Source organism: Physeter macrocephalus, chromosome 20, assembly GCF_002837175.3.
Source record: "Physeter macrocephalus isolate SW-GA chromosome 20, ASM283717v5, whole genome shotgun sequence".
NCBI classification, from domain to species: domain Eukaryota; kingdom Metazoa; phylum Chordata; class Mammalia; order Artiodactyla; family Physeteridae; genus Physeter; species Physeter macrocephalus.
This window is the reverse complement of record NC_041233.1, coordinates 59,383,651-59,405,826: the sequence shown is the minus strand read 5'-3', so window position 1 is coordinate 59,405,826 and position 22,176 is coordinate 59,383,651. Positions and strand designations below refer to the sequence as shown.

The 22,176-nt window shown below is 38.8% G+C and overlaps 1 protein-coding gene across 3 annotated transcripts in view; it reads right to left on the bottom strand.

Moving 5' to 3' along the window:
* Nucleotides 1-12,767, bottom strand: part of SLK (STE20 like kinase) — a 57,104-nt gene extending 44,337 nt beyond the window's left edge. For 2 of the 3 annotated variants that reach the window (XM_055081347.1, XM_007130575.4), the window contains exon 1: nt 12,056-12,766. In XM_055081347.1, coding sequence (XP_054937322.1) covers nt 12,056-12,205 — 150 coding nt within the window. In that variant the 5' untranslated portion in view covers nt 12,206-12,766. Of the gene's footprint in view, nt 1-12,055 lie in introns of all 3 variants that reach the window. The other variant, XM_028481925.2, reaches the window with a different exon arrangement.
* Nucleotides 12,768-22,176: the final 9,409 nt, after the last annotated feature.

The following is a 22,176-nucleotide window of genomic DNA, read 5'->3' as shown; positions in this document are numbered from 1 at the left end:
GAGCAAGTAAGCCCAGCACCACAACTACTGAGCCTGCACTCTAGAACCCATGCTCAGCAACGAGAGAAGCCGCCGCAATGAGAAGCCTGCGCACTGCAACAAAGAGTAGCCCCTGCTCTCCGCAACTAGAGAAACGCCTGCGTACAGCAACAAAGACCCAACACAGACTAAAATAAAATAAATAATAAAATAAATAAAAATTTTAAAAAGATCTATGCATTTAAAAATAAAGAAATAAAATAGATAACCAACAAGGACCTACTGTACAGCACAGAGAACTCTGCTCAATGTTATGTGGCAGCCTGGATGGGAGGGGAGTTTGGGGGAGAAGAGATGCATGTATATGTATAGCTGAGTCCCTTTGCTGTGCACCTGAAACTATCACAACATTGTTAATCAGCTATACTTCAACATAAAATAAAAAGTTAAAAAAATTAAAAATAAATATTTGGTTAATAAACATTCAAAGTTCCAAAGAGCAGTTAAGTGAGGGGGAAAAAAAAGAATAGCACTAGAGAAAGCAGATAGTTTTAGATTGTTTAGCTATTGTTGCTACCTGTTTTTACATTATATGCTAATTCTGGTGATCTTCTCAGAGCCCTGATAAGATTTTGCTAGGAATGAGTGTGAATATCAAATAAGAATAAAATTACTCAACATCACTTGGCAAAGATATACAGCTGCTTTCCATTATTTGTGCTAGTTATGTTCTATATAGGTCACTACAAACCCTGAATTAGTGAATACTGAACCACTGCTCCTAAAAGAAATACACACACACACCCCTCCTCACATAGATTGTAATCTTCAATCTCAAAAACAACTCATCCTGGTAGATTCTATTTTCTTTGTTTTACAAAAGAGAAAATGAGGTTCAGAAATGTTAGGTGGCTTATTTAAGGCTGCCCCAATTAACAGGTGTCAGAGCTGGATTCAAACCCCATCCGACTGGTCCCAAAGCAGGAGCTTCTTGCACTTCACTACATTGCTCTCTACTGTCTCCATCCTTTGGAAATCTCTGTATGAGAGCTGAGACAAGAAGACATAGCATGGGGCTTCCCTGGTGGCGCAGTGGTTGCGCATCCGCCTGCCGATGCAGGGGAACCGGGTTCGCGCCCCGGTCTGGGAGGATCCCACATGCCACGGAGCAGCTGGGCCCGTGAGCCATGGCCGCTGGGCCTGCGCGTCCGGAGCCTGTGCTCCGCAACGGGAGAGGCCACAACAGTGAGAGGCCTGCGTACCGAAAAAAAAAAAAAAAAAAGAAGACATAGCATCACCTAGCTCGATCTCAGCATGTAATGTGTGGGTCTAGGGACTCACATTTTACATAGCTTTGCACACGTACACAAATGACTGTGAAAGCAATGCATGTATAGATTCGGGGACTACAAACAGATATTAGCAAGTAGACAAATTCACAAATACAGAATCCACAAATAATGAGGATCAACCCATAACCTCTGGAAAATATTACAGAAATCCTTTTTAAAAAAGCATTTTTCGGGGAATTTCCTGGCAGTCCAGTGGTTAGGACTCTGCGCTTCCACTGCAGGGGCCATGAGTTCATCCCCGGCCGGGGAGCTAAGATCCCACATGCCGCTTGGCATGGCCAAATAAATAAATAAATATTTTTTTTTTTTTTTTTAAGAATTTTCATGTCATTTCCTGAATTCTGCAAAAGAGAAAGGAATATACTTATATTCTCTTTATATTCCCAAACACTATTTTATTTACATTGTTCTGGTTAAATTTTTTTTTTTTTTTTAAAGAATTTTCATGTCATTTCCTGAATTCTGCAAAAGAGAAAGGAATATACTTATATTCTCTTTATATTCCCAAACACTATTTTATTTACATTGTTCTGGTTATTTATTGAAAACTGAGTTACTGTCGGTCAAGATACCAACAGCAAAATGTTAGTAATCACTTAATGTTGGCTAAATCTGCAGTTTCCAAAATGTTTTACCAATTCTCAGATCACACAGTTTTCCCACTTATTTCAAGGACTTGCTGACTCGGAGCAGCCTGAATAAACTGAAACATTATTGACAATTGTGTGAAAGATAAGCTGTGGAAATTTGCCTAGGCTGCATAGTTGAAAAGATGAAAAAGTGAGAACACGAAAAGACAATTTCAAAAAAATATTTAAAAATACGACAAAGATGTACTACTTCTGGACATTAATTCAAGAAAAATAAAGGCTTTTAAATGGTAAGGAAGGTCATTGCCACACAAACATTCTCAATGTTAAATTATAAAAGGGCCAAAACATGCTACTGTCAAGGTAAGGAATTCAACACAAATACTAAGATTTTTACAAAGAAGGAAAAAAGAAAAGCCAGCACGTTAAAGCTATTTTTGCAATCCAAAGTTTCAGTTACCTCTTTTAAAACATAAATGTATACATGCTAGGAATTTGGACTTCATGTAGTATTGAGTACAAAACATAATGCGGTATTTAATAAACACCAAATAACTTTAGTAATAGTATAGAAGTAGTTGCCTACTCTAAAGAAAGGAGACTTTCTTTCTCCTTTCATAGAAAAAGAGAAAGAGAAAAATGATGACTATATAGAGGAAGGAAAAAAATGTGAAAAGGAGAACTGTTAAGTGAAATAAAGCAATGTGCAGAAGAGTATTTTAAAATATGACCCCTTACTTTTTTATTTTGAAAAATTCAAACCTACAAAGAAGTTGAGTGAACAGTGAACACCCATACACCCCTCACCCAGAGTCACCAATTAACATTTTGTTATATTTGCTTTTCTCACTCTCACATACACACACACAAGATCCACATACATATCTTTTACATATATATGTAAAAGATATGTATGTGTATAGATATGTATATACTAACACACACATATATGCATTTCTTTTTTACTATGCCACTTGCAAAGTAAGCTGCACTTCACACATAACCACAATATAATTAACATACCCAAAGAATTTAACATGGATACAATATCTAATATATACTCCATATTCAAATTTGTCAAATATCTAAAAACAAAAAAACTCCTTTATTGCTTACATTTTTAAAAGTTCAAACCGTGGATTTGTCTGATTGTTTCCTCATTATCAGATTCAGGTTAAATATCTTTAACAAAAATACTACATTAGGTGATTATACAGTTCCCACTGATTACATCAGAAAATACAGTTCCTCCTGTTACTGTTGATTAACCCCAGGTTTGATCACTTGATTAAGATGGTATCCATCAGCTCTCTCTACCATAAAGGCACATTTACGGGGTGATACTTACTTAAGATACTTACAGGGTGAAACCATGTTCCTCCACAGCCTTCCACACAATGATTTTTTTAGCATCCATCAATAATTTTTGCCTGAATTATTACAGTGTGGTTGCAAAATAGTGGTTTTTCTAATTTTATCAATCTTTATATATTAACTAACTAGCATTCCTCTATTAGGCTACTATTTTGTTGATATTTTTGTTGTTCAAAACTAACCGGTATTCTTTGAGCATGTCCCCATTAATTTTTGAGCATATCTTTGCTTTCTGGTCCAAGATATCCAGGCTCCTTTGGGAAAAAACGAGTAGTGGGGAGGCTTTTACTTTTCAATTTTATCACTTTTGTACTTCTCTAGCCCAGACCTGGATCAGACTTTTCAACGAGCCCTGGTTCCTTTTACTGGGGAATGGTATTTAGAAACCAAGAGCTAGGAGTACTAGTTATCATTATTTCTAGGCCTTTTCAGTGGAAAACAGGAATATGTATATATGTATATTTGTGTGTGTGTGTGTGTGTGTGTGTGTGTGTGTGTTGGGGGCATGAGTGCATGTGTAATCACGAGTTCAAACTAAAACCTCCAGTTCAAAAATCAACGTCACAGGGTTCTTCCTTACATTTCAAGCTTATAACCCCTTTCTCTGAGTTACAACCCTAGTTCCTAAAACAGCACAATATTACTAATTTGCTCTATCCTAGAGTACTTATAAAGTATTTTCAGAATTATAACATTAGTATCACTACTAGTAACAAACCTATTTAATAAAGTTCAAGCATTCTCTGCTGTTCTTTTTATCCTTTAAATATATCCCACTAGTCACAGCACTCTATTCAAAAATCATTTGGGACTTCCCTGGTGGCGCAGTGGTTAAGAATCTGCCTGCCAATGCAGGGGACACGGGTTCGAGCCCTGGTCCGCGAAGATCTCATGTGCCACAGAGCAACTAAGCCCATGCACCACAACTACTGAGCCTGCGCTCTAGAGCCCACGAGCCACAAGTATTACGAGCCACAAGTATTGAGCCTGCGTGCCACAACTACTGAAGCCCGCACACCTAGAGCCCGTGCTCCGCAACAAGATAAGCCACCACAATGAGAAGCCTGCGTACTGCAACGAAAGCCCAACGCAGCCAAAAATTAATTAATTAATTAAAAACATCATTTGAAGCACTTTTCCAGTATGATTATGCTATCAATTTGATAGGCAGTTAAGTTCACCTGTATATACTAACGTGCATGTGTCGATATATTTTCAGTTTTACAAACAAGCATTTGTATATATGCTCATACAGGCATAAAATTTTACCTAAAAAGATACACAGATATTATTATAGTGGTTAAATTCAGGAAAAAAGACTGGCGGGAAAGGCTTTCATTTTTCAATTTTATCATTTTTTGTACTGTTCAAGTTTCTAACCACATGAGTATACCCTTGAATGTTTTTAAATTAACAGGTTATCTAAAAGGTAGAATTATTTTTATATATTCTTCTTTATACTTTGCTATATTTTCAAAATAATAGTATTTACATTTCTAGAAATAGAGAAAATATATTTTTGTTTTTTTTAGGGTGGAATAGAGCGTCATGTCAATCCACAGAAAAAAAATTATATTCCAAATGAATTAAAATTAAAATTCTTCATAACTGAACTATTAAGAAGTTTAGAAGAAAATACAGATAAATATTTATCTAATTTCTGGGTAGGGAAGGCTTTTCTAAGCATGAAAGTGAAGGAAAAAGCAAAGTAACGCATTGACAGATTTTGTAGAGTAAAGAACATTATATGTCTTTATATCAAAAAAGCAGCATAAACTAAAGTAACTAAAATAACTGCACCATTATTATAAAGTGCTCATTCTCTAGTACATAAAAAGGGCTTTCAAATCAACAAGAAAACTCTTAAAATATAAATAATTAAATTAATTTTTAAATGGCAATCTCTTTTAAAATGAGAGAAATGGAAAATGAAATAAACAGATACTCTTTTTGTCTACTGAAAAAGCAAATACTTTTTTTGTTTGTTTGTTTGTCTGTTTTGCGGTACGCGGGCCTCTCACTGTTGTGGCCTCTCCCGTTGCGGAGCACAGGCTCCGGACGCGCAGGCTCAGGGGCCATGGCTCACGGGCCCAGCCGCTCCGCGGCATGTGGGATCTTCCCGGACCGGGGCACGAACCCGTGTCCCCTGCATCGGCAGGTAGACTCTCAACCACTACGCCACCAGGGAAGCCCGCAAATACTTTTTTAAAAGGATAAAAGCTAACATTGAAAAAGGTCAAGGAACAAAGGCACAGAAATAGACCATTGTTGGGTTGTTTAAATAGGTATAACCCATGTATATATACATAAGTGCACAGAAAAATATCTAGAAACATATACATGAAACTGATGATGGGGAGTTCCCTGGTGGTCCAGTGGACAGGATTCAGCGTTTTCACTGCCGTGGCCTGGGTTCAATTCCTGATCAGAGAACTGAGATCCTGCAAGCCGTGCAGCATGGCCAAAAATAAACCCATAAAACAAACAGAAAAAGAAACCGATGATAATAGTTACATTTATGGAGAGAAGAGAAGGAACAATAATTAGAGTAATGGTCAAAGAAACTAACTTTAATCTCTAATAAGTTAAATTTCCCAATAAATAGAACTTCTTTAATTATTTGTATTGGATTGGCCAAAAAGTTCATTCAGGTTTTTCCATAACACCTTACAATATAATTAAAAATTAATTTAAAAATAAATTTATAAACCTTTCTAGAGTAATTTCACAGGAAACATTAATAAATGATCATGTATTTTGCCCTAACAATTCTACTTCTAGGAATTTATCCTAAAGAAATAGGAAATTCATAGAAATATACCATGTGTATATGGACATTTGACATACGATGGAGGCATTGCAAAGCAATACGGAAAGGGTGGTCTTTTCAGTAAATGGTGTTGAGACAACTGGGTATCTACATAGAAAAAATGAAACTGGACCCCTACCTTCACACTATAGACAAAAAGCAACCTCAGTTTAATTACAGACCTAATGTATAGAAAGAAGGCAACACCATAAAACTTTAAGAACATAACACAGGAAGACACCCTCATCACCCTGGGTAAGGAAATTTTAAGACAAAAAGCACTAAGTATAAAAAGTTAATAAATTGAACTACATTAAAATCTGAAATGTCTATACAAAAGAAGGATATCATAAAGAGAAAGAAAAGACAAAATACAAAGCAAGAGAAAATAATGTGCATCATATATAATGAGAGGATTAGTTTCCGGAATATATAGACTCCCATAAATCAATGAGAAAAAGAAAAAGAACCCAAAAGACTTTAACAAGCACTTCAGAGAAGGAGAAATCCAAATGGCCAATAAGTGTATAAAAAGGAACTCAACCTCATTAGTAATCAGACAAAGAAAACCCCAGCAGGAACAAGAATTGACTGTAAATGGGCACAAGGGAACTTCAGGTGGTCAAAAGAGGATTCTAAAGCTAGATGGTAGTGATGGTTGCACAACGGTACAAAGTTATTAAAACTCATCAAGTTATAAACATAAAATAGGTGAATTCTGAGTTATATAAATTATACCTCAATACAGCTATTTTTTTTAATGGGCAAACAAACAGGAAATTTCACAAAAAAGAAAATACCCAAATATTCGATAGGCACATGATAGGCACATGACTCAATTTTTTTAGTCATAAGGAGAATGTAAATAAAACCACTTCACACTCACCAGAATGGCTAACATAAAATACTAATAACAGTATTAATAACAATAGCAAGTGTTGGTGAGGACAAAGAACAATTGAGAAAATTCCCATCCCTTACTTATGGGGGTGTAAATTCATACAACCACTTTGGAAGACTGGCCATAAGTAAAGGATGGGGATTTTCTCAATTGCTCTTTGTCCTCACCAACGCTAGTTCAAAAATGTATTTTTGAACTAGAATTCTACAACCAAACTATACATCAAGTATGACATTATAATATAGACATAATTCAGACAGGCCTGGTCTTAAAAACCGAACCTTCCATTCATCCTTTCTCAGAAGACTACTGAAGGTTGTACATAACCAAAACAAGGAAGAAATTCCAATAGGAAAAACAAAGCATTTAAGACACTCTTGAAGTAGTTTGAGCTCCTAAGGCTTCTGGGGAGGAAAATTACAAGCCATTATTGAGAGATATTAAAAAAAAGACCTAGAGATAAAACATATGCATAGGTAGGAAGACTCTATCATGGAGACGTTAATTTTTCCAAAGTTGATCTAAATATAAATTCAATAAAACCCCTTCAAAAAGGCACAACAGGTTTTTTTGTGGAACTCAATTAAGCTAATTCTAAAATGTACATGAAAGCACTAAAGGCCAAGAGTATACTAGACACTGCTGAATAAGAACAAGGGGAAGTCTTTCTCTAGCAGAGATTTGTTTTAATGCTTTCCTAATTAACACAGTGGGATACTGACAAAGGAATAGACTCATAGATCAATGAAGAGACTAGAGATCGCAGAAACAGACACATGTTGCAGACAACACTGCAGAGCAGTGGAAGAATAGTTTCCCCCAGTGATGAGTCTTGGGACAATTGTGTATCCATTGGAGAAAAAAAATGAAATTGGACCCCTATATCATACCATTTGCAAAAATCTATTCTAACATTTAGGGTTGTACACCTAAATGTTAAAGGCAAAATCATAAAGCTCTTAGAAGATAATCTCAGGTTAGGAAAGCCTTTCTTTTTTTTTTTTTTTTCTCAAAGATCTAATTAGCTTTATTAGGTGATTCATCAATCGGGCAGCGTCCCATCCAACAACTGGAAGGACCCTCCAGGAAGGAATTTCTCAAATACAATACAGAAAGCACTAACTGAAAAAGAAAAAACAAAGTTGGAGTATATTAAAGTCAAGAACTTCCTGTTCATAAAAAGACACCATAAAGAAAATGAAAAGACAGGCACAGAATGAAAATGTATTTGCAATAACCATAACCAGCAAATGGTTAAAATCCAGAATACACTACAAATAAACAAGAAAAAGACATCCAAGAGGAACATGAACAAGAAACTTGAACACAAAGGAAGAAATTCAAATTACTAATAAACCTATGAAAAGAATCACTTATTAGCAGTCAGAGAAAGATGTATTAAAACCACAAGGAAAACTATGACATCAGATTGTCAAAACTTAAAAATTCTGACAATATCAAATGTTGGAGAGAATGCAGAGCAAGGAAATTATCATACGCTGCTGGTGGGAGTGTAAACTGGTATAGTATGGCATCATCCAGTAAAATTAAAGATACACTACCCTATAACCCAGCAATTCTACTCCTGAGTTAAGTCTTAGTGAAACTCATACATATATGCACCAGTACTGTGTATAAAAGCCAAACACTGGAAACAACTGATATATCCATTAACAGTACAATGGTAAATAATTGGTGATGTAACCATATATTGGAATTCTATGCAACAATTTAACTACATACCGCTCTAGTGATAACAAAGACAAACCGTACAAACATAATTCTGATTTCAAAAGAGGCAAGACACAAAATACACTCAATACACACAAAACTAAAGTTATCATGTTTAGTTATACACTCCTAGATAGTAAACTATGAAGAAAGGAAAGAAATGAATAACTTACAGATAGGATAGTGGTATCCTTTAGGGGGAGAGAGGAAGCAATTCAGAAAGGAGGTGGGAAGGATTCTGGGGTACTGGCAGAATTCCTTTACTCTTATGGTTGTTAATATGAGTTCACTTTACTATTGTTTGCTAAACGTACATATATGTTTTGTACTTTTCAATACAAAGATTATATATTTCACTACTTTTTTTTAAAAAGGTGCATGCCCATCAGGGACATAAAAAGAATCACTTTCATCTAGCACACAGTCAATAGTTCAGCTTCAATTCAATAGATCATTTCATGTCATTCCTTTTTTTTTTTTTTCTGTTAAAAGCAACAGAAATCCAAACATAAAAAATTGTGAGGGAGATACTACATATCTTCATTTATGTGTCAAATAATACTATTAAAAAGAGAAAATAAATTTAAAATCGGGAAGATCTTTCAGGCAAGAAAGTAACTTAGAGTTGTATAGTGCAGGACTGAGTGGAAAGCATACAATATGATGGAAAAATGATTGCCTATTTAGAATTTAACCTTTGTAACAGTTACTACTTTCCATAAGCAAATGACAGTTGGAATCAACTTTAGAAATAGTTTTCTATTACATACTAATATATACAATTGTAAAAAAAAGCTATCAAAGCTTTTTCTCTTACACAGAAGTTTATAAATTTAAAATTTCTAGAGAATCTTATACAATAAAAAAGGTTACAAAAAAGGCAGAACAGGTCAGATAAGTTTAAGTTTTCTTTTTAAAAAAATCTCAGAGCTTACTCCTTGGAAGCATAAAATAGAAAGATGAAAAGAAAAGATGCAAATAACTCACACTCTTCAAATATCACACTAAAATAGATATCAAGCCCACAAAAATTATCCTTGACACAATCTTATAGTGTTCAACTACATGGAGTAAGTCTCTTGTTTTTCAAAAAATTTTCAATTGGTGTCCCACTATAGGAAGATACATTCATTTTTCAGAGTCATTAAAGAATTAAATCACACAGCATTAGCATGTCCACACAATCTGCCTGTGCCAGAAAATGGTTTACTATCTTCGTAGGTCCCTTTTCCTGTCCCATCCCATATTTTGTTTCCGAGCTGTAAATGTAACAACAGTAATTTTCTGCCATTTTCTGAGCCCTTTTTTGTGTCTTACATTTTTTTATCTCCTTTAATTCTCACACACTGAGGAGTAGGTCTTACTGATGAGAAAAATGAGACACAGAACGATTAAGTAACTTGTCCAAGGTCACAGGCTGCTATTGAGGGAGCCAAGATATAGTCCAACTCTGGAGCCAGTATCTTAATATTACACTGTTTCTGTTCAATAAAACATTTATACCATGAAAACTGCCCACAATCACCTACTGCCTTCTAACTACCAGACCCCAGATGCCTTGAGGATTTATTTTTGCCTTTCCTAGACAACTGCATACTCACAGAGCATTAATGGGTAAAAGAATCTAAACATTTAGGGAAATCTATGATTTTCCACCTCGGAAAAAGGAGGTCCAAAGACATTAAATTTCTGTCCAAGATCTCGAAGCTGGTTTGTGACAACCAGCAATAAAACACAATTCTTAACTCCCAGGAGTGATCTTCCCACTGCACTAAAAGCCCTGTCTACCATACATTCTATACTGTAAGCTCTTGTTGAAATCCATAGTCTACCCTCCACATTAGGCACTGAAGTTTACTTTGTCAACTTTCACAGCACACAGTAGCTTCAATAGCACTCACAAGCAGGTAACACACATTCTTTCATTTCCACAAATATAAAGAGAAATGCACTATGTGCTAAGGCAATAGAATTAACCCAAATGTATATAATTTTGGCCCCTAGTCCTATCATAAAAACATAAATACATTAACATGTGACAAGTGCCATAGTAAGCAAGGTGAACAATGTGTTTTGAAAGCACACAGAAAAGAGGAGATATTTCAGACTAAGAATGAGGGGCTTTGAGATGCATTAGAGGCAGGGCAAAGGCAGACAGGGTGATGATGCTTAGAAAGAAGGAAAAATACTATCACTTCTACCAATAGACATTAAAGTAAAAAAAAAAAAAAAGTAACAGTAAATATGGGGTCAGAAGACTTGAGATCAAATCTAGGCTGTGACTACTGTGAATGTGAACAATTTGAGTCTCAGTGTCCTCATCTATGAAACGTAGATACTACTGACCTGCGTATCTCGCGGAACTCTCATGGGGGCCAAATTATGTGAAAGTACTTTAAAAACCGCAGAGTCCTGTATAAACTTAAGTTATTTATATTTTCACTTCTAGGCAACCCTGTGGGTCCTTCCCCTTAAACTGTCTCATAAAATCCTCACCCTTCAGGATGAAAATATTCCGATGACATCATTCATATACTCCTTACAAGACAGTAAACAGTTAACCCATGCCTTCCTATTGAAACGGCAAACCTCTTTCTACTGAAATGAACATCTGTATGTAAAAATGTGTGTGTGTATATGTAGGTGCATTTATTTTAATTTCTTAAGCCCTAAAATTGACTTCTAGTCAATGCTTATTATAATTATATTTAGAAACTAATACCAGATGCAGGTTTTCTTCCGAAAATTTTCTATCAGAAATTCCACTCCATTTTACAGTATGCTGTCAAGCAACCAACTCAAGAATAGTCTGCAAGTAGCAATCACTTTGCTCTCATCCCCAAGAGACCGGTTATGTATGAGCAATAGATACAACCAAATATATACTCTGGACCCCAAAAGGGAACTGCTTTAGTGTAAGTATACATACGAATGCAAACAGCTAGTACACAAATAGAAATCCACTGAAAAATATAATGAGTTTCTGAATTGAAAATGCTTGAGGGCCACAACGAGACCCATCCTTTAAATTAAAGAACACCCTCATTTCCTTTAACGTTTAACAGAACAGACGGTAAACCTTGCCTCCGTTTGGCAACCACTCTTTAAACTACATCCAGGCCCCATTGTGTTCAACCTTAAACCCTACCTCCTAGCTAGTGCTTGGATGATAAACTAAATAAAGTTCCAACGTACGTTTACGAAGTCAGAAGAAGGTCCAAGAGACAGGAACAGGACGCGGGAGCGAGAAATCCTCGTGCCACTCCGGGCCACGGGCTGTTTGATCTCACAAGTGCAACTTCCCGTTTCTCCCTCTTACCTTGTACACTTTCCCAAAGGCTCCGTCGCCCAATTCTCCTATAATTTCCCAAAACTCCTCGGGGTTTAGGTCCCTCTTCACATGTTCGTACTGCTTCTTCTTCTTCTCGCTCCCCAACTTGAAGATCTTACGGAAATTGAAGAAGGACATTCTTCCTCCCAACAGAGTTCCTTACACTTAAGGAGTAAAAACAACAATAAGAGGCAAAGTTTCTCCTCCCTCCTCTCCCGCGCGAGCACGGCGGGCTACGGCTGGCGTTGGCTGTCCAGGCTCCCGCCGCTCCGGCCCGGCCGTCTCCAGAGAAGGCGGGGCGCGACTCCCGCTCCGGCCCACGGGGTGGGGACGCTGCGCGGGCGGCCCCTCCGCCGAGCCCGGTCCGCGGGCCGCGCGGCTAAGCGCCTGGCCCCCGGCCGGCCCTCGGGGGGCGGCACCTGCCCGGACGCTCGTCCCCCTACCGGCCCGGCCCGACGGGCCCGAGTGGTCCGGACGCCCGCGGCCACCGCGGTTAGGCCCGTGTCACGGCGAGTCTCCAGGGGCGTCGGCCACTCCGGGATAGGGAGGCGGCCGGCGGCCTCTGAGGCGGGCAGTCGTCTGGCCGAGCTCTCCCGCCCCGGGCCGGGAGCCCGGGGTCTCCTCCGCAGCCGTCTGCACCCGCGGCGCGAGGTCCGCGCGTCCCCCTGGGCTCTGGGGCGCAACCGCCGCCGCCGCCGCCGCCGCCGCCGCCTAGCTCCCTCCCCAGCCCACGCAGCCTCGGCCTAGAGCGCGCGCCAACGCCGACGCCGCAGCGCGCCCGCGCGCTCCCCCGGCCGCGCGCCAGGCTCTCCGCGCACTCGCGCGGGGGTGGCCCCTCTGGCCCCGCGCACGCGCGTTGAGCCTCGCAAGCTGGCGGCCCTAGGAGGCTCGCTGGCCCCCGGCGCGGAGTTCGCTGTGGGTTCTTGAGCTGGTAGCTGATTGACGGTTGCTCCGGGTTTGCCCTCCAAGCCCCAAATTCTTGTCAGCCAACGGCTTTGATGGAGTTGCCCCTTTGCGCACGACCCTGTTGGTTGTGCTAGCGGATGTTTCCTCCATTCTGGATCTGGGAAAATGCGTAGCGAGTGAAAGCTGAGCTGTCCGTATCTGGACCTTTTCGTTCTCAAACGGGCCCCAGAGTGAGAGGGAAGTATCTGTGGTGGCTGTTTGCTTTGGATCCAGAGCTTAGGAGCTCTGTGACCTTGGGCGACTAACCTCTCCGAGCCTCAGTTTCTTCATTGTGAAATGAAGGTTCTTAAAGTCCCGACCTGGGGGTTGTGGCGAGGAGTAAATGAGGCAATGGTTGTAAGCCCTTTGCAAGGTGCCTGCACCGGGAAACGCTCAATTTCAGTTCCTGCTGTTATTACAAGTGTGCACGTAAGACAGACATAAACATATAAAAATTGTTTAAGCCCGCTTCTTGAGTGATGACCACGACACTCCCTTGAGGGTAATCTACCTTCTTCTGGCCACTTCCATAGCCGTAATCCTGGTGTCACCCTTCGTGACTCCATCTGGACCACTTACTAAGGCCTTCACTTCCTGATCTGCCTCCGGCCCCCTTGGACAGCACTAGTGGAAGACGACCTAATGTGGGTGTTGGCTGCAATCTGTCCGATGGTGCCGCGCCTTCCCCTCCACTAGGAGGGAGCAGTTTCAGGGCAGTGGCTGGTTAGGCATCATGATATCCAGGTACCTACCAACATTCCTGGCATGTGATAGGAAGGCAGATCCCATGAATGAATGAATGAATGAATGCATGCATGCATCATGCTATCTGGAGCAGAGGCCATTTTGCTGTCTAGGTATCCCTACCAAATCATTTTGTCCTCCAGCCCCCAAATGGCATAACAAAACCCCTCTTGTAGTAAGAGGGATATGATGATCTTGTTTCTCAAGACTCTCTATTTTTTAATAGTTTTTTTGAGGTATAACTGATATACAATAAAATGTACATATTTAAAATATATACCTTTAGGTAACTATACTCAGTATCTTGTAGTAACCTATAACAGAAAAGAATTTTAAAAAGAATATATATATTTTTATATATATATATATGGTCTGAATCACTTTGCTGTACACCTGAAACTAACACAACCTTGTAAATCAACTACATTTCAATAAAAATGAGAAAATAAGTTATTGTAAAAAAAAATAAAATATACACTTTTATGTTTTGACAAATGGAAACACCTGTGAAAAAAATACCATAATTAATCTATTTTTAATTAGTATCATTTATGTAGTTGGCTTTAGATGTAAAGATAATACATACTCATTGTGGGAAATGAAGAAATGCACAAAAAAATTAAATGTGCTATAATTCTACCATCCAGAGATAACCATTGGCAAGATTTCATTATATTTCCAAACAGGACTTTCTGGCTGTGCGTTAACTTTTTTTACATGGATAAAATTATAAAGATTGCATATAAATATTTGCATCCTGTACCTTTCATATTTCAGTGTGATTAGTAATTGTTTTCTTCCATCATGAGATATTTAGATTGCTTAACAACTTTTCTCTGTTTCAGATAAAACATTGATAAATATCTTTGTTCACAGATCTTTTTCCACATATTTGATTATTTCCTTAGGATAAATTACCAGAAGTAGATTTGGGTCAAAGGTATAAGTCTGTTTCCTTTTTTTGTTCTTTTCAAAATAGAAAGAACTTTACTGTTTTCTCAATTAAAAGATAGTATATCCTTGTTGTAAATTAATTCGAATGAGACAGAAATGATAAACTAGGAAGCTGTCTATAATTCTCCCCTCCTGCCTTCACCCTCCCAGACTTCACCCCCAACCTAACCACTGTTAAGAGTTAAACCTTAATGAGCAGGCGGGAACTTTGGATGGTAACAAAAAAGTTCTAAAACTGGATTGTGGTAATGCTTGCAAAACTGTATGCATTTACCAAAAGTCATTGGATTGTAGACTTACAATGGGTGAATTGTATGGTATGTAAATTATACCACAATAAAGCTGCTTTTAAAAAGTTATAGATGACCAAATTTTTTTCTATGCATATAACTTTTTAATATAAAAATGGTATCTGATATGGATCATGGACATCTTTCATGTCAACACAAATAGACCTATCTTTTTAATAGCTGCATAGAGTCCCAGTGTATAGCTCTACCATCATTTATTTAAGCATTTCTCTACTGGCAGGCATTTAGGTGGTTTCCAGTTTTTTGTCATCATAAACAACACTGCAATGAGCATGCATATACAAGCATTTTTGTGTATTTGTCTGATTTTATTCCTTTAAGATAAAATTCAATAAGTGGAACTGCTGAATCAAAGCACATATTTTTAAATGTTTTTACTTGTATTGCCAAATTGGCCTCTAGAAATGTTGTACTAATCTCTGCTCCTACTAACAATGTATGTATGAGAATGCCAGTGTCACCAGCCCCTCAATAGCACCCAATCCATCTTTTTAAACTTTGCCAAGATAGTCCAAAATAATCTCTCATTTACAATTCTCTGATTGTTGGTGATGTAACACCTTTTCAGATGTATACTGGCCACCTTTATTTCTTATTTTATAAATCGCCTCATATCAATGAATAATATCAAATGACATTGTCAGTAGTGTATAAATGAGGTGATCAAGTCCAACATACTTTGGTGAAATGATTGTGGAGTTAATAATAGTTTATATAGTTTTTCCATGAAGTTACAGCCACAGAAATTATTTAATAATACCAGGTGAGATGATATTTAGTCAGATTCAGATTTTCCCAATAATGACCATGATATCTAGATGTTTGTGTTATCTGTAAATAGTAGTTTGCCTTCCTTGAATTTTTAATCCTTTAAAAATTAAGTTTAAACAGTGGCCACATGAAGTATTCATTTAATACACAATGTTTTGTCTCCACTCACTAACAGATTGGTGAGGGGAGAACTGTCTTCACAATTTACCAGATAACTAAACTTCACTGATAATAATAAGGATATCATTAAAAATTAAAGACTGAATATGTATGGAGTGCTTACTACATGCCAGGCACTGTGCTAAGTGGTTTACATGTATCATCTCATTTAAACCTCATATAAACCCTTTGAGGTAAGTTCTGTGATAGCTCCCAAGAAAAAATGAGGAAAACTGAGACAGCATGAAATATAAATAACAAAGTCATTACCTCAGAGATAGTAATGGAGGATCTGAACTTGAATCTAGATCTTGGTAAACCAGTTCCTTAGCATTTAACAACTTCACTATGACTATCTCCTTAGCCGTACTGAGCTTCTGTAATAGCTGTCTCACAGGATTGCTGCCACTGTTATCTTTCTCCTTCCCTTTAACTTGGAAACATACTCTACTCATGGTCTCCACTTTGTGAGCTCCCAAATGTATGTGTGTGTGTATGTGTAAATATGTTTATATGTGAATGTGTGTGAGTATGTGAAAGTGTATGGGTGTTGGGTGTGTTTGTGTATGAACAATGAATATGTATGTGAATATATGTGTATGGGGATATATGTGGGTCTGTTTGTGTGTGTGAGCATGTGTATATTTGAGTATGTGTCTGAAAGTATGTGTATGTTTCTCCCTCTAGACTTTGAGGGCAGGGACTGTGTCTTGCTCATCCTTACACCCCCTGCATCTAGCCCAATGTCTTTGTCATATTCCATAAATTTTTGTTGGATAATGAATGAAAATAAAAGAATTTTAGGGGCTTCCCTGGTGGCGCAGTGGTTGCGCGTCCGTCTGCCGATGCAGGGGAACCGGGTTCGCGCCCCGGTCTGGGAGGATCCCACATGCCGCGGAGCGGCTGGGCCCGTGAGCCATGGCCGCTGCGGGTCCGCGCCCCGGTCTGGGAGGATCCCACATGCCGCGGAGCGGCTGGGCCCGTGAGCCATGGCCGCTGAGCCTGCGCGTCCGGAGCCTGTGCTCCGCAACGGGAGAGGCCACAACAGAGGGAGGCCCGCATACCACAAAAAAAAAAAAGAATTTTATACCTAGTGAAATCAAATTACATGTCAATTCCTTTTCTCTTCCATATTTCTAATTTAGGCAGTAAATTTGCTAATAGGTTCTTTAAATGCTACTGTGGAGGTTACATGGAAGGAGCAAATTCCTTTGGTGTACGAGCACCCTGTGGTGTAAATATATTTTTCTATCCTTGTGAAGTTACATTTTTAGGAAGGAATTTTTTCAGGTATTTTAAGAAAGTAACCTGCAATTATGACAATTATTCTCCTGAAATAGGATTTGTGTGTCATTCAGGAAACTACAGATTTTTGGTCATTTTTTCCTGTTTTAAAAGCAAACAGGGCTTCCCTGGTGGCGCAGTGGTTGAGAGTCCACCTGCCGATGCAGGGGATACGGGTTCGTGCCCCGGTCCGGGAGGATCCCACATGCCGCGGAGCGGCTGGGCCCGTGAGCCATGGCCGCTGAGCCTGCGCGTCCGGAGCCTGTGCTCCGCAACGGGAGAGGCAAAATGCAAACAAATTACTTGATTTAAGCTATTTTTGATTCAAAAAGGGAATCCAAAAATTCCTCCCTTCTACGTCATCTCCCTTTCTGCGTCATATACAACTGTTGCACTCACACCCCCACCCTCCTCATCCCTAGCTGCTTCTGCTCAAATGAATCATAAGCATCTCACAGTGTAATGACGTCTTAACATATTCAGATCTTAGGAAATTAAAAAAACACAAAACTGTACAGACATACTTCTTTTATAAGTGGTATTCAAATTCCAGTTTAAAAAATCTAGATTCCATAACATCTTTTGAACTTTAAGAATTTGAATGATCCATATCAAATTTATTTCATTCAGACTTTAACTAGCCACAGCATTCAGGCAACCAAGCCTGTGAGGTTGATAGAAGCCTTTGTGCTAATATGGCTCCATAGTTGTATGTATTATATTTCTTCTGTCTTTGTTACATAAGACATATGTTGGATGTGATCGTTTTGAGCACTGGCTCAAAATTACTTGTCCTGTGATTAACCAGCTCTGTGGGCAAGTCACTACTCTACATCCTGAGGATTACACATGAGTTTCACTTGTAACAGAGGTGTCTTCAAGGAGATGAAACAATTTAGAATGACCCAGAAAACAGGATAACTGCTAAGGTAAAATTTTTCTAGTAGTTTGCCCTTTCAGAATGATCGTATGATCTCTAAGAGCCCTAGCAACTATAAAATTCTGTTTTCCTGGTGCCCCTAACTTTAGTTACCTTATCTACTATTAACTGTGTCCATTTTTCTGACACAATTTTGACTGAAGACTAATAACTGTAGTTAGGAATTTCAAAATGAAGGGCATGTCTGCTGAAATTCATTGAGAATCCTGTTTCCACTGAAAACTATTCTTGGGATAACCCTTAAAAAATTTACCTAGTGAGATATCACACTGTTACATGTGCTGGGGGGAGGGAGAGATATTTTCAGAGTAAAGTCAGTGGCTATCTTCCAAAAGAAATTTTTAGATTTTTCCTGTAAAGAAATAACTTTCCAAGGCCTTGTTACCATCTTGTACTTCTTCCTCCTCACCTTCTAATCTTTTAGAACCTAGTGCCTCACCCAGGTTTTTAACGAAAACTTTATTACTACAAATTCCTATTTCATGAAGATGTCACAGCAATTACAAACCACAGTTTGTGGCTTATTACAGTAAATCATTAACACTATCATGGGATACTGCCTATTTGTCTGGGTGATCACAGTTTTTTTTCTATTTCCATGGCTTGTATTTTACATTGCTGCAGGAAGAAATTAACCAATATATATTTCTATTTACATGCATATATATTCTCGAGTTTTTAAATCCACGTGAACTTCGTAAAATGGCATTTCTCACAAAAATGAACAAATTATTTGTGATTGAGGGTTCAGCTGTGTAAATATAGAGTTGAGTCTTTAAATGCCTATTTAGAATTGCTACCTTTCATTCACTGCTTCATTCATTAGATAGTCTCAATTTGCTACTATATGCCAGGCATATATTCTAGGAACTTATATTCTAGATAGTTAAGTGGGATTTAGACAAACAATAAAGGAGACATATTATCTTCTAACCCAGTGATTCTCAACTGGGGGTGATCTTGCTTGCCCCTCTCCCAGATATTTGGCAATTTTTGCAGACATTTTTGGTTGTCACAACTAGGGGAGAGGGTGCTTCTGGCATCTGGTGGGTAGAGGCCAGAGATGCTGCTAAACATCCTACAATGCACAAGGCAGTTCCCCACCTAACCCCCAACAAGGAATTATCCAGCTGAGGTTGAGAAACCCTATACTAACCTTTAGTATTAGAGTCCTGTATGTTGGTTACCCTTGAGGGAGTAGTGACTGGAAGAGGACAATGGGGTGGGAGCAGAGCGGGGGTGGAGGGAGGTTTCTGGATGCTGATTACACGGGTGTATTTATCATGCAAAATTTCTCTAAACTTTGCTCTTATGGTTTGTGCATTTTTCTATGTGTAGAATTTTAACATATACCCACTACATTTTTTGGAACTCCTTCCACCAAGAAAAGTATCTATGTTCCCTCCCCATGAATCTTAGATCTGTGACTGCTTAACCAATATAATACAGCAGAAGTGACACTGTGCCAGTTTCCAGACCCAGACTTTAAGAAATTGGCAATTTCCACTTCCTGTCATTTGGAACGCTCACTCTTGGAACCCAGCCACCATGCTCTAAGGGAGCCCAAAATAACCCACCGAGAGGCCCATGTGGAGGAAACTGTGTGGAAGGAAACAGAGGCCCCAGGCCCTCAGTCCTGGTTGAGCTCCCACCTGACAGCCAGCATCAACCTGCCAGCCAGGCGAGTGAACCATCTTGAAGTAGATCCTCCTGACTCTGTTCAAACTACCCCAGCTGACATCCAGTGGAGAAGAGCCAAACCTTCCCCACTGAGCCCTGCCCAAATTGCAGATTCATGAACTAAATAAACAACTGCTGTTAATTTAAGTGACTACATTTTAGAAAAGTTTGTTAAGCAGCAATCTATAACTGGAACAAGGTTAAGTAGATCAAAACTTTACTTTAAAAAGGAGTACTACAACCATATAACTTTGGGAAACTCTTGGTTAAATAAAGTTTTAAAATTTCTCTTACTGCAGAACTTTTAATGGGCTAATGTGTTTTGCGTTTCTGCACAAGATTATCCACTGTTTCTCAAACATTTTTAACCGTAGAATCTGTATTTTAAAGTGCCATCTTGCAAGAAAGGTGCTAAATAGACCAGACTTTAAGAAAACCAGACTAACCTTTCAGTAATTCAGTAATTGAAATTCTAACCCTTAAAATTGAAGAGTTCATATCAAGATAGTTTTAATTAGAAAATTCATATGTAATCCAGTTAATTCTGGTAATAAAGTGAAATACCTTAAATTTGCCTAACAAAATTTAAAATTATTTTAATGGCAGTTAAAAAGCATAGATGGCATCTCAGTAGCTATTTCAAAGTCCCTGGGGTCATAATCAAAGGCTACATAAGTTTAAAAAGAAAATAACTCTACATTCTGTTTTTGCTTGGAAAGTAATAGTAGCAATGTGTGCTTCAATTTATTTTTTTTAAAGTGAAGTATAGTTGATTTACAATGTCGTGTTAGTTTCAGGTGAACGTATACTTCAATTTAGGTGTTGAAAGTTATAGACTGCTTTCCATGTTTCCTAAAATTCCCACCTGATCTTAAATTGAACTACACAACATACTTCTAATATACTGATACAAAGTTGTCTATTTATTTGTCCTTAAAGACAACATTGGGGACTTCCCTGGTGGCGCAGTGGTTGAGAATCTGCCTGCCAATGCAGGGGACACGGGTTCGATCCCTGGTCCGGGAAGATCCCACATACCGCGGAGCAACTAAGCCCGTGTGCCACAACTGCTGAGCCTGCTCTCTGGAGCCAGCAAGCCACAACTACTGAGCCTATGTGCCACAACTACTGAAGCCCGCACGCCTAGAACCCGTGCTCTGCAACAAGAGAAGCCACTGCAATGAGAAGCCCATGCACCGCAACGAAGAGTAGCCCCTGCTCGCCACAACTAGAAAAAGCCCGCGCGCAGCAACGAAGACCCAACACGGCCAAAAATACATTAATTAATTAATTAATTTTTTAAAAAAAGAAAACATTGGACTGAAGTGGATAAATTTAGAAATTATATCTTGTCTCATGTCTAGTGGAACTCAAGTTTATTCATTATTGTCATCATCCAAAATCAAATGGAGGTTTTGTTTTGGTTTTCTTATCAAAGACCAATTCACAGTCCCCACACACATTCAGTTTCCCCATGTCTCAGCTCAGATGTATCACTTCCACATGAGGGAACTTTGGAATAAAAACTGTAGCATCAGGGTATAGCATTGTGCCAAGTAGGATATTGACCAGCTTCACAAATAACCCCTGTCATCATTCTCCTTTAGCCTTTCAGATCCTCCACTAGAACCTGACCTCTGCAGATAGAGTTCTCCAATCAGTCCTTAGTCCCCTCTTATCCTGGATCCACAGCGCCTTGATTTCCATCCCCTGGCCTTATTATCAAGTCTTAGCCACCCTGATCTATACTTAATTGCTGGAAAAGTTATTTTGTTTGAACCTTCATGTTCAAACTGTGCTGACTCTAATCAGCTCACTCTCAAACCAACTGAGTTAGAAATTCTGGTTTCTAGATTCCTCTCTGGCTTGGGGAAAGACACTTGTTTGGCTTTTGTGCCAAAACACAAAAGCACACCACCAAAGGAGTCTGGGAAGGCTGAAATCCAGCACACATTTCATTCATCAGGCTGAGAGCCTGTGAGTCTGTCAGCCCAAAGGGACATCTTTTCTGGTTTTAACAAAGGCGATTCATAAAGTGGTGGTATCACTGGCCTCTAACATAGACCTCAGTGTCATCATTGAAACCTCTGGGATATTCTCTTTCCATCTTTTCTATTGTCTTAGGCTCTGTGCTATTCCATGGCATTTCAGAAAAGTCTTTTAAATATGAGACATTCGACGGGGTGACCTCTAAAGAATTTTGTGCCCTCAAGTTCTATGACTCTATATTCTGTTCTTCCTGTCTCCCCTCTTCTTATGGACTTAGTGCCCTGTCCCTCCACCTGAGAAGCTGTCATCTACCCACTGCTGCAGCAGAAGTT